This window comes from Megascapheus bottae, chromosome 11 (genome assembly GCF_031878675.1).
Source record: "Megascapheus bottae isolate mThoBot1 chromosome 11, mThoBot2.hap1, whole genome shotgun sequence".
NCBI classification, from domain to species: Eukaryota; Metazoa; Chordata; class Mammalia; order Rodentia; family Geomyidae; genus Megascapheus; species Megascapheus bottae.
The window spans coordinates 62,631,432-62,645,488 of NC_143519.1; the positions used below are offsets into that span (position 1 = coordinate 62,631,432).

Here is a 14,057-nt window from a genome sequence, read left to right on the forward strand (position 1 = left end):
TGAAAAGAGCCAGGCTCTGGTTGCTCACACCTGTAATCTTAGCTACTCTAGAGGCTGCGATCTGAGGATCGCTGTTCAAAGCCAGCCCAGGCAGGAAAGTCTGTGAGACTCTTATCTCCAATAAACTACTCAAAAAAGCCAGAAGTGACATTGTGGCTCAAGTGCTAGAGTGCTAGCCTTGAACTTAAATAAGTTCAGAGACAGAGCCCAGGACCAGCAAAAAAGAAAGAGAAAAAAAGAAAAGAAAGTGAAACTAATGCGACACCCTGCATTTCTGCTAGCTCTACACATTCAGCACATAGTGGCTCAGACCTGTGATCCTAGCTATTTAGGAGGCAAGACTGAGCTATTATAGTTTTAGGCCAGTGTGCGCATAAAAATCAAAGACATTTCCAGTTTACAAAGAAATGAGTCAGTGGATCTTAGTACTTATATGGAATTCGATATCCTACTATAAGAGCTGATAAACTTCCAGATGAAATAATGAAGGAGCCAGGCATTACTCTGTTATGCCTGTATTCTAGCTACTCAGGAAGCTGAAATCTGAGGATCATGATTCAAAGCCAGCCCACCAGGAAAGTCCACGAAATTCCTATCTCCAATTATCTACCTAGAAGCCAGAAGTGGAACTATGTCTCAAGTGGTAGAACACTGGCCCTGAGCAAAAAAAAAAAGGCACAGAGATAGCACCCAGACTTTTAGTTCAAATCCCAAGATCAGCAACAACAAAACAACAACAAAAAAAAAAGAGGAAGGAGAAATATGTTCTGACCAGAAAGAGAATATCATTTTTAATTTAACATTTTGAGACGCTGAAGTTTTAAAACTAATCAAGTTTATTATATTGATATGAAGATTAAGCATATGTGCTGGATCATGGTATTTCTGTATATCCATGTAAGCCTTCATATCTTACCTATATGATGGCTATTGAATAAATTAACAAAAGAAAATGTCAAAACCTTGATGATATTCTGCTCTTCTCTTCTTCCATTTTTGTCACATGCCCTTAAGACTCTTTATACCAGCTTGGCTTCCCAGAGATTAGAACTAACCTTGCCACGGTTTGTTTGACCATTGTTCCCTGACTGGAAATCTGCTCATTTATTGATTTCCAGTTAAATATTTCATGCTCTTAGATACCTTTCTTAAGTGTAGCAAGCAATTAAGTGGTTCCCTTTCTGGCCTTCTAAGAGACTTGTGTGTCACTTCTCACCATCTTACATTAATTTATATACTTACTAGTATTCTCCCACTCTGGAATGTAACTTTGTTCAGGTTCTTATGCTGTAACCTCTGTGGCTAATGGTACAGGGAAAATATGAGTAAATATTTGCCAAATGATTTAAAACTTTTAGAGTTGTCAGATGTAACATAAAAATTACTATTCCAAGCCAAATACAATGGCTCACACCTGTAATCTTAGCTACTCAGGAGGCTGAGAGCTGAGAATCAAGGTTCAAAGCCAGCCTGGGCACAAAAGGACTTGAGACTTAAGACTTTTATCTCCAATTAATCTCTAGAAAATTGGAAGTGGGGCTTTGCTCTAGGATAGAGTAGTAGCCTTGAGCTTAAGACCTCAGGGACAATGCCAAGACCCAAGAGTAGGGCGGTAGCCTTGAACTGAAGAGGTCAGGGATAGCGCCCAGGGCCCAAGTTCAAGCCTCATGACCCCCCCCCTCAAAGAGATTACTATTCCAAAAGTAATTGAGTTAAGAAATACTTAAAAACATTTATTTTTATTATATTTTTTAGAAAAGTGACTGTGAAACAATAGAAAAAGTGTCCCTTCGTAAACAGCGGTTTATGCAGTTTTCTTCCCTGGAACATGAAGGAGAATATTACATGACACCACGAGACTTCCTCTTCTCAGTAATGTTTGATCAGATGGAACGTGAGTTGAATTCATTATTTATTACTTGTTTGTTTGTTTTTAACTCTGAGTATGGTAGCACACACTCCTGTAATCCCCACACTTGGGAGGGAGAGACAGGATGGTTACAAGTTCCAGGTCAATCTTAATGAAACCCTGTTGTCCCAAATAAACAAACTAATCAAATTTTAAGATTGAAAACTTACTTTTGAAAATTGCCAACAGCTTCATCATTACTCCTGTCCACAGAGCAAGAGGTTAAAAAAAGAAAAATGGACTGCCAGATACAGTGGTTCACGCCTGTAACCCTAGCTACTCAGAAGACTGAGAGCTAAGGATCATGGTTCAAAGCCTGCCTGGGCACTAAAAATCACTGAGACTCTTATGTCCCATTAACCTCTAGGAAACTAGAAGTAGTACCATGGCTCAAGGGGTAGGGCAGTGTCCTTGAGCTGAAGAGCTCAGGGACAGTGCCCAGGCCGAGTTCAAGCCCCATGACTGACAAAAAAAAAAAAAAAGATAAAATTCAAACATACTAAAATTGGAATTTCTGTTTACCAAAAACTAATTGCCTCAGAGAAATTGTAAAGATAAACCAAAACCTGACAAAATTTACTTACATATAAAATGTAATATTTCTATACTAAATTACAGTAAAGAAAAGGTAAATAATTAGAGTTAAGGACATGCCATTCCAGTATATGCCAAATGGCATAATGATCATTTCAATCCGACATTACTTGAGGAACTTTAACTTCAGAAGAGCCATTTGACTTCTTTCTTTTTTCTTTCACACAACAAGCCATAAAGATTCTTTGAGGAGAAAGGTCCTTCACAACAAGACCAGAAAAATAGCCTTGATCACCAGACTGGCAATTGGCATAATACATTGCAGCCCCAATTAGCAAATTCTTTGAAGTAACCTTTATCTCCACTTGCCTCAACACTCCCTATATATCTCTATCTAATGACATTCCTAGAATTTACCTCAGTACAGAGATCTATTTGTCCTGTCACTCCTTTACAAATTTATTATTCTTTGTCCAAGAAGTGTAAAATGTTTTCCTTAATCAGCTTTTAAGTCAGTTTCTAGATCCAGCTAAAGAGCTTTCTTAAGAGCCAAGAATGTAGCTCAGTATGCTTACCTAGAATGTATGAGGCCTTGGGTTTGATTCCTAAAACCATAAGAAAAAATAAAGAGCTCACATATCAACTATGGAGAATGGAGAAGGATAGAATAAGGCGTGTGTGTGTGTGTGTGTGACTCAGCTTAAAAAATGTACAGAAATAAAGAACCATTAACAGAGAGGAAATAGTAAACATGAACATGTGTACCCTTGTTAGTAACTGCAATAAGATTATTTTATACCTATTAGATTGGCAGCAAAGGTTGAAGAGAATGTGTATCACCAGAGATGTAGATCATACAGACTTTTATATAGCTTTGATTTGAAATAAAAATTGATAATATTTGGGTTGGTGATTTAGCTCAATGGAAGAGCCTGACAAGTGCAAGGCACTGAGTTTCAGCTCTGACAAAAAAATAAATAAATAACTACTGCCAGGCACTGGTGGTTCATACCTATAAACCCAGCTACTCAGAAGCCTGAGATCTGAGAATCACTGCCCAGGCAGGAAAGTTTATGAGACTCTTACCTCCACTAAACTATTGAAAAAGCTGGAAATGGAGCTGTGTGACTCAAGTGATACCACACTAGCCTTGAATAAAAGAAACTCAGGGACCATATCCTGGCCTGAGTTCAAACCCCAGAACCAGCACAAAAAAGGAAGAAAGGAAGGAAAGAAGGAAAGAAGGAAGGAAGGAAGGAAGGAAAAGAAACTATTACTATTATTAGGTCCGCCTGGAAAAAATGATTTCTTCCCTTGGTTCTCTCCCCCTGCCCCCTTGAAATCCCCGCCCAGCACCTATAACCCTGGCAACTTGGCATGTCTGGGGACAGGGGGAGGTCCCCCAGTCTGAGGTTTTTCCCCATCCTCTGAGATCACATCCAGTTCCACTGTGGCTATACCCCTCCCCGTATATAATCTCTCACTTCCTGCCATAAGCTCTCTTGTTCTCCCGACTCCATCTTGGGCAGCAAGAGTCTGCTCTTTCCTCATACAATAAACCCTCTTCTCCTGAACTGCGTGGAGTTTCCTTTCAGCAGACCTTACAACTATGGAAAACAATTTGGAATTACTTTGTATAGTCAAAGATTAGCATTTCCATTCTTAGGCCTATACACATGGAGTGTAATAGAGTATATGTATCCCAACAGGACCACAGCCTATGCGCACTAGAATGAATATATACATATATATGTGTATATATATATGAACACCCATAGGCCAGGTGTTTAGCCTAATTGTAGAGTGCTTGCCTAGCTTGCATGAAGACATGAGTTAGATTCCTCAGTACAACATACATTTAAAAAAAAAAAAAAAAAGCCAGAAATGGTGCTGTGGCTCCAGTGGTAGAGCTCTAGACTTGAGAAAGCCCAAGGACAGTGCTCAAGTCCTGAGTTCAAGCCCCAGCAAGACTGGCAAAAAAAAAAAAAGAAAGAAAAAAGAAGCTTCCTGGGTACAGTGGCTCACGCCCATAATCCTAGCTATACAGAAAGCTGAAATCTGAGGATCGAGGTTCACAGCCAGCCTGGGCACAACAAAAGTTGAGACTGTTATCTCCAATTAACCTCTAGAAAACTGAAAGTGGTGCTATGGCTTAAATGGATAGCGCAGTAGCCTTGAGCTGAAGAGCTCAGGGACAACTCCCAGGCCCAGAGTTCAAGTCCTACAGCCAACAACAACAACAACAAAAGAACACCCATGGCAGCAGTGTTAGGCTAACAGAAAAGCTGGAAACAATTCAAGTTTCCATTAGTAACAAGATGGGTACATGTTAGTCTGTTCACACCATGGAATTTTTCTTAATAAAAGTGAACAAGCTGCCCACTAAAAGTAATATAAACCAATCAATCAATCAATCAATCATTTAAAGCCTCTGGTGATGGTCCCAAGATTACACTGCAAATTAAGGAATATCTGAAGCAAAGCATGCCTGTGATCATAGCTACCCTGGAGTCTCAAATCTTAGGATCTTAATTTGAATCCAGCCATGGAAGGAAAGTCTGTGCAACTCTAATCTCCAATTAACCAGCAAAAATCTGGAAGTGGAGCTACAACTCAAGTAGTATAGCACCCGCCTAGTGAAAAAAATTGAAGGACAACACTAAGGACAAGCCCAAGTTCTGGCATAAATAAATACATAAATAAGCAAACAAACAAATAACAAAAATAAGCCCTAGGAGAAGAGAGAATTAATACCCAGATTTACTATAGAATATTATCTAAAATGTTCAGGTTCCAACCAGAAGTTTAAGACAGGCAAAGAAACAGGAAAAATGACCCCAATGGGAAAAAGAGGGAACTGAAACTGTGCCCTGAAATCAGATACCAGACTTGGCACAAAAAAACTTCAAAACAGTCACTGTAAATATATTAGAATAATTAAATCATGATTAAAGATTATAACATGCCCACTTTTATTATTCATTGGAATGCAATTAAACTATCAGAAGGCATTTAACCAAATCAAGAATTCAGTAATTTTGAAGGCCCAATAATGCATCCTTTATGCATATGATGGCCCTCATCTTCATTTTTCATCATGGATAAGAAGATGAAGAATCTTGGGTACATTCCTGAGGATCATAAAACAATAGAACTAGGAGAAACAGGGCCAACCCACTGACCCATGGTGTCTGTGTGTGAACAGAAAAATAAAAAAAAAAATCTAAGATTTACTAAATTTTAAATTCATATTTACCTATTTGTCTTTTTGCAAATGATTCTTTATTAAAAGCAATTAGTAGGCCTTAAGCAAACCATCTCTTCATGATAGTTTCAGGTGATCTTGGCTCTTCCTTCTCCCTGGTTCCTTCTTGGGCTTGGGATCCTCCTCTGTGCACTCAACTCCCACCCCCACCCAAAAAAAGGTATTCTTATGAGAAAGAAATTATCTAACTAAAACATTGTTTCCCTTCAACTTCTTCTCTACTGAATTATTTTAGTCTTGTCATTCCTTTTTTGTTATTGTTTTGGAAGTTTTTGTTGGAAGTTTTGGCAAAGATTTATTTTAGTATAGTAGGGAGAAAGAAAAAGAAAAAAACATTTCCTCATCCCCATGCAGAAAATGGGAATTAAAGACTCCAGCCCAGTTCTTAGTTCCAGTCAGTTCTTAGAATTCTATTGCCCCCCTTTTTTTTCATTTTGCCCAGCCCTGGGCCTTGAACTGAGGGCCTGGGCACTGTTCTTGGGCCACAGCATCACTTCCAGCTTTTTCTGTGCATGCGGTACCAAGGAATAGAACCCAAGCTCTGTGCATACTAAATGAGCACTCTGCCACTAGGCCATGCTCCCGGCCCCTTGCCCTTCATCTTTACCATCTATATTCCATGTTTCTTACCTGGAACTGCTCCAGTTTTAAAATTGCAGATTTCAGAACCACACTCACTAGCATTCTTCTTTACCATACCATTCTTTATACCATATTCAGTATGTCTGTTCTTCTGAACTCTGCTGGGGAAATCACAGAACTATGCAAATTGGAACCACTAAATTCATTGTTTTTTAAATATATTTTTTTATAATTAATAAAAGGATTACATTATATTTGCCAGATGGAAGGTGCATCACTTAACAAACATTGCTACCCCTTCTCATGTTTTTGTTAAATTCATTGTTTTTAACCACAGTTAAATTCTCCAAGTATATTCACTTAACATCAAGGTCTCTTGCATCTCTCTTGTGAGCTCCAAACTTTTCTCCTTTTAATTTTCTTTTCTTTTTTGGCCAGTCCTGGTGCTTGAACTTACGGCCTGGGCACTATCCTTGGGCTTTTTCCTTAAGGCTGATGCTCTATCACTTGAGCCACAGCACCACTTCTGGCTTTTCTATGTATGTGGTACCAAGGAATTGAACCCAGATCTTTGTACATGCTAGGCAAGCATTCGACCACTAGGCCAAACTCGCAGCTTTTCTCCTTTTTAGAACATTTTATTATATCCTTTCTTCATTTTTTAAAGGTAATCATTTTTAAATGATATAATTGTATCGGTGTGTGTGTGTGTGTGTGTGTGTGTGTGTGTGTGTGTATCCCGGGCTTGAATTCAGGGCCTGAGTGCTATCTCTGAGATTTTTTTTGCTCAAGGCTGTACCATAGGTATAACAGCCTTTGAGGATGGAGAGTTGAGGTCTAAGAAGAAAAAGGAGCAGCTAAAAATGTAGGAGGAATACAGACTGTCATGAAGTTTCAGAAACTCACGGTTGGATTTGGCAGAGTAAGGTATCAGTAATCTCTCCAAGAACCATTTTGGTGGTGTGATATAAAAATGAAAGCCTGCTGTTTAGTAGATTTAAGTAAAATATGAGAAAATGGAAAAAGAAAAGTCATTGAGATATTTTACATGAAGAAAAGGAGAGATAAAAGCAATAGATGGAGCAGGAAGTTTGGCCTAGTAGTAGAGTGCTTGCTTAGCATGCACAAAGACCTAGGTTCAATTCCTTGGTACCACATACATAGAAAAAGCCAGTCGGGGTGCTGTGGCTCAAGTGGTAGAGTGCTAGCCCTGAGAAAAGCCCAAGGACAGTGCTCAGGCCCTGGGTTCAAGCCCCAGGACTGACAAAAGAAAAACAATAGATGGAGGTGAAAGTATGAACAAAAAAGTCTTGTTAATAGCGAAGATATGGAACCAACCCAGATGCCCCTCAGTAGATGAATGGATCAAGCAGATGTGGTACTTATATACAATGAAATTCTATGCTGCCATCAGAAAGAATGACATAGCCCCATTTGTAAGAAAATGGAAAGACTTGGAAAAAATCATATTAAGTGAAGTAAGCCAGACCCAAAGGAAACATAGGCTCAGTGATTTCCCTCATTTGTAATAATTAGTACAGATCTAGGACCCTCCTAGCAGAGGATTACAATAGCTCAAAACCTAGGTACATAAGGTCATATAGGATGAGACTAAATGAAAGGATCTCTAGGATATGGAAACGAGCTTTATCTTGTGTTTGTTGTTCTTAATGTACTGTTATTTCTCTTCTCTTTGGTGCCCATATGGTTAATTTCATGTTGTTACTGTATCTGATTCTGTTACCTGATATATTGTATATACATCTATTTGTTTATTGAAATAGGAAAGGGAAGGGGGGAAAACAAGATGATTGGGAGAGGGTAGGGGGAGGGAAGTGGGGACAAAAAACATGAGAAGAGATATCAATGTGTGAGAAGTAATATACCTACTACCTGGCAAATGTAACTGTAACCCCTCTATACATGACCCTGACAATAAAAACTGAAATTAAATTATAAAAAGAAAGGCTTGTTAAGATGGGATAAATAATAGTATTATTATTATTAGGTAGTAGATTAAAAATTAAGATGATTGGTGTGTTTTCTCTCCTGTCTGCTAATAGATATAAAATATTAATGTCTGCCTCATATGAGAAAATTTTCTACTGCTATGGATCAAAATTAAATTTCCTAGTAAAAATGTAAAATTTTTTAAAGTACAGCATCATTTAAAGAATCTATATAAGCTGCAGGGTCTGCTAGTGTTTACCTGTAATCCCAGCCACTAGAGCATAAATTAGAAACCCTGTTCAAAGTTAATTAAAACAGAAAGGGCTGGGGTATGGCTCAAATGGATTAGTGTTCCTCCCTTGCAAAGGCCTACGTTTAAACCCTAGTACCACCAAACAACAACAGCAACAATTCCTCAACTCATAAAACTTAAGTTTACAAACATGATCATAGATGTTTCTGAAAATTCCATAGTGACATTTGTAATGACTTTTCAATTAAAATGATAGAAAAATGATTTTTGAAAGCAAAATCTTACCAGTTTATGAACAATAATAGAAATTGTAGGCAATGAGCTGAGCACCAGAGGCTCATTATCCTAGGTACTCAGGAGGCCAGCCTGGGCACAAAAGGCCATGACACTCTTATCTCCAATTAACCACCAAAAATCTGGAAATGGAACTGTGCCTCAAGGAGGTAGAGCTCTAGCCTTGAGCAAACAGAACTTTGTAAGGACAGTGCACGGGCCCTTAGTTCAAGCCTGACCAAAGAGAGAGGGGATGGGGGGAGAGGGAGAGAGAAGAAATTGTACCAGTAGATTTTTAGCCTGGATTAATCAGTCCAGACTATAGAAAATGCACATCTAAAAACATTCCCTTTTTTTTTTTTTGCCAGTCCTGGGCTTGAGCTCAGGGCTTGAGCACTGTCCTTGGACTTTCTCAAGGCTAGAGCTCTACCACTTGAGCCTCAGCACCATTTTTGGCTTTTTGCTATGTATGTGGGGTACCGAGGAATCGAACCCGGGTCTTCATGCATGCTAGGCAAGCACTTTAACCACTAGGCCAAACTCCCGGCCCAAACATTCCTTTTTTTTTCCTAATGTGTATGATGCAGACAACTAAGATAAACCAAAGAGGATTATTAGATTTCATATCCTGAAACAGATCTGTTTTTTAAAAGAATTTAACAGTATTTAGATTGAGAATTCCTTGGCTCAGGATTTTACTTTAAAACCTTTGTTTGTTTTAGGGGGTTTTGTCTTTTGTTTTGTGTTTGTTTTTTACTAGTCCTGGGGCTTGAACTTAGGGATCCTGGGCATTTTTCCCTGTACTTTTTCTCTCAAGGCTAGCAGTCTACCACTTTGAGCCTGGAGAGGAGTCTTACGAATTTTCCTGCCTAGGCTGACTTCTGTAAGGCCTAACTTTGAACCTTATGATTTTGATCTGCAATTCTTAAATCTCTGCCTCCTGAGTAGTTAGGATTATAAATGCCCATGTGCAAACCTCTACGTTTTATAAATTTTTAGTTGTTTGTCTAATAAATGTTTTCCTTCCTTAGTCCTAGTTGAGTTTTGTCAAGGAATATGGGTGTTAAATAATGTTTCTTCTTTTGTTCCAGGTAAAACTTTAGTCAAAAAGCTAGCAAAAAAGGTAAGAAACATGTGTGAGTTTTGTCATTGTTTATTTGGGTAAGACAGAATTGAACTTGTTTATTTAAACTGAAAGATTTTTTGTGTATTCAAAGGATATTGACGACGTACTGGCAGGAATCCAAACAGCTAATTGGGGGCCAACTTTTTTTAGAGACCTTGGTGATAAAGGTAATTAACATTGTTCAATTTCTAGTTGTGTTTTATTTAACTAAAAATATTATTATGTAGTTATCCATGAGATTTCTATCTTGTTATTCAATAGCTGATTCAAAACACAATGAAACATCCATTTCAGTAAGAAACAAATTTCTTTAAAAATGTTGAACAGTAGCCTGGCGTGTTGACTCACACCTGTAATCCTAGCTACTCAGGAGGCTGAAATCTGAGGATCGAGGTTCAAAGCCAACCCAGGCACTAAAAAAAAAAATCCATGAGACTCTTATCCCCAGTTAACCACCAGAAAAACGGGAAGTAGAACTGTGGCTCAAAGGGTAGGACTATAGCCTTGAGCTGAAGAGCTCAGGGACAATACCCAGACCTAGAGTTCAAATCCCACAACCAAAAAAAAAGGGTGAGGGCCCATGAGTTTGGCCTAGTGGTAGAGTGCTTGCCTAGCATGCACAAATACCGGGTTTGATTCCTTGGCACCACATACATAGAAAAAAGCCAGAAGAGGTGCTGTGGCTCAAGTGGTAGATCTCTAGCCTTGAGAAAGTCCAAGGACAGTGCTCAGGCCCTGAGCTCAAGCCCAGGACTGGCAAAAAAAAAAAAAAAAAAAAAAAGGTTGAGCAGTAAAGATAAACTACTAAAAGTATCAGTGTTAATTAAAGCCTAGAGAGAGAATGAGATAAAGTAAAAGGTAAAAAAGTGAGATATAAATCTCAAGAATAAAGATGAAAAGACCACGGAGAATCCAGAGGATCACCAATATATAAGGAAATAGATGATGTCCAAAAAATCAGGCAACAGAGGAAAGAGGAAAACCAGGAGATTGATATCAGGGAACCCATGTTAAAGAAAGGAATTGGGGGGCCGGGAGTTTGGCCTAGTGGTTAAAGTGCTTGCCTAGCATGCATGAAGACCCAGGTTCGATTACTCGGTACCACATACAAAGAAAAAAGCCAGAAGTGGTGCTGTGGCTCACGTGGTAGAGCTCTAGCCTTGAGAAAGTCCAAGGACAGTGCTCAGGCCCTGAGCTCAAGCCCAGGACTGGCAAAAAAAAAAAAAAGAAAAAAAAGAAAGGAATTGGGCTGGGAGTGCTTGCCTAGCATGCACAAAGCCCTGGGTTTGATTCCTGGGTACCACATACACAGAAAAAGCCAGAAATGGTACTGTGGCTCAAGTAGCAGAGTGCTAACCTTAAGAAAGCTCAAGGATAGTGCACAGGTTCTGAGTTCAAGCCCCAGGACTGGCAAAAAGAAAAAAAATAAAAAGATCAGGAAACAGAAGAAAGAGGAAAACCAGGAGAACGATATCAAGAAACCTATGTTAAACAAAGGAGTTACCAAATACATAAAAATCAAATAAACTCTGGCCATAAACTCCAGTTAGAATGGCCATGATCAAGAAATGTAATAACAACAAATGCTGGCAGGGATGTGGCCCAGAGGGATCACTACTACACTGTTGGTGGGAGTGCAAACTCGTTCATCCACTATGGGAAGCCGTATGACAATTCCTCAAAACATTAAACATAGAGCTCCCCAGCAATCCCACTCCTGGGCATTTACCCAATCTTCCAGAAACAAGGACATACTAAACTTACTAGCACAACTATGTTCTTTGAAGCATTATTTACCATAGCTAAGATATGGGATCAACCCAGATGCCCCTCAGTAGATCAATGGACCAAGAAGATGTGGTACTTATACACAATGGAATTCTATGCTGACATCAGAAAGAATGACATTGCCCCATTTATAAGGAAATGGAAAGACTTGGAAAAAATCATATTAAATGAAGTAAGCCAGACCCAAAGGAACATAGGCTCCATGGTTTCTCTCATTTGTAATAATTAGTACACACCTAGGACTGTCTCAGCAGAGGATTACAATAGCTCAAAACTTTTGTATACAAGGTCATATAGATTGAGACTAAATGAAATGAACTCTAGGATATGGAATCAAGAGCCATATAATATGTGATTGTTGTTCTTAACGTACTATGTTATTTCTCTTATCTTTCTTTGCCCATATGGTTAATCTCATGTTGTTACTGTATCTGTGTTACCTGGTATATTATATATACATTTATTTGTTTATTTGAAATAGGGAAGGGAAGGGGGAAACAAGGTGAGGGAAGGGAGTAGGGGAAGGAAATAGGGACAGAAACATGAGAAGGGGTAGCAATGTGCAAGAAGTCTACTCCCTGGCAAATGTAACTGTAACCCCTTATACATTATTCGGACATTAAAAAAAATCAAATAAACTAAGGGGTGGGGTAAGCTAGGTCCATTAGATTTAGCAGCAGAAGTACTGGACTCTAGCAAATACAGATGAATGAGTGGAAGAGAGCTTTGAGAACTTTGAGAAGTGAGTGGGCCCTGAGAAAATTAAGTGCACACTTTTTGAAGTATCTGAGCATCCACAGAGAAATAAGAGGGCAGGAGCTCAGGGTAGGGGCAGAAAGCTGAAGAAACGTTGATTTTGTTTTAATAAAGAGGATTGAGTGTGTTTCTTGTCTCAGAAGGAGAGATGAAAAGTGTAAGAGAACGGAAATGTGAATAAGACAAAATCCTGGAACTGTCTTTCGAACTCACGTAGAAGGACCAGCATATGACAGGTTAGATAACTATTCTTTTGTATCTAGATGAGAGGGAAAATAGATGGGTATTTTATGCTTATACTTGCAAATTAGTGGCAAAAAGCTGAGGCAGCATTGGGGTAGCCTTGACTTTTTTTTTTTTAAATAAAGCAGAAATGATAGGACTGACTTCTATGGAGAAAGAAAATTTGAAGAGGCTTCTATAATGAGCAAAAAGAACTGAATAGATAATAGAAACAGAAAACAGTTTCTGGGAAGCCTTAAGAGCCAGAAGAGAATGTAGAACATGAAATACTAATGCCACCAGCCAATGAAATTCTGTTATCAATTTCCTACAGCCTGCAAGAAGGACTGAAAGTTCAACAGTTACATTTGAGTGAGGATTTTGCTAGGCTAGCAGAAAGAAGAATCTTAAAGCTAATAGAAGAGAATGTACAATAGGAAGAAAGGTGAAAAGAAGAACATAAAAAAGTCAAAAGAGATAAGCTATTATTGGTGAGATTGAAACAGATATAGTGCGTAACAGACAAAAATGGAAAAAAGCAGATAGACTAAAAATAATCATTTAGAAATGTTGTAAATAAGCTAGACACCAGTGACTCATACCTATACTACTAGTTACTTGGGAAACTGAGAGCAAAAGCTCATAGTTTAATTCTTGCCCAGTAATCTAAGACACTCAAATTTCCAAGACACTCAAAAAGTAATGCTGGAGCTATTGCACTGTGAGACTTTAAGTTATACTTTAGAGCTATAGTAACAAAAACAGCCATAGTCCTGATCTAGGAACAGACCTGAAAATTTAAACAGATCAGAAGAACTAAGAATAAACATACAGTAGTAGCCTTGAACTGAACAGCTCAGGGACAATACCCAGGCCCAGAGTTTAAGCCCCACAACTGACCAAAAAAAAAAAAAAAAAAAGGAAATCTTTGGCAGCTTTATATTTTGTAAAGGACTGATAATCAGAATAGACTGGAAGCTCAAAATATAAACTCCCAAAGAAATAGCCCAATTAATAAATGGGCAGCAGAGCCACACAGGTGCATCTTGAAAGAATTAGAAATGGCCAACAAATACATGAAGACATGCTCAAAATGCATGGCTATATAGGAAGTGCAAATCAAAACAACACAGATTTTATCTCATTGTAGTCAGAAATACCATCAAAAACAAAAACACCACCAAACACAGGCAAAGATGTGGGGAAGATGCCACTGTGACTAGTGAAATGCTGTGGAAACTAGTTGACTCCTCAACAAACTGAAGATATACCAGGATATTATCACTAAAGACAGAATTACTCACCCACCAGGAATAGCACTTTGGGGCAGGATATAATAATGACACCCAGGCACACATTTGTTGTAGTACTAATCAAAACAACCAAGCTTATGGAACAG

The 14,057-nt window shown here is 38.5% G+C and overlaps 1 protein-coding gene across 1 annotated transcript in view; it reads left to right on the plus strand.

The window, feature by feature from the left end:
* Positions 1-14,057, plus strand: part of Micu2 (mitochondrial calcium uptake 2) — an 87,460-nt gene that overhangs the window by 29,903 nt on the left and 43,500 nt on the right. The window contains exons 2-4 of the mRNA XM_090342405.1: positions 1,756-1,894; positions 9,858-9,889; positions 9,984-10,059. Coding sequence (XP_090198531.1) covers positions 1,756-1,894; positions 9,858-9,889; positions 9,984-10,059 — 247 coding nt within the window. The remainder of the gene's footprint in view (positions 1-1,755; positions 1,895-9,857; positions 9,890-9,983; positions 10,060-14,057) is intronic.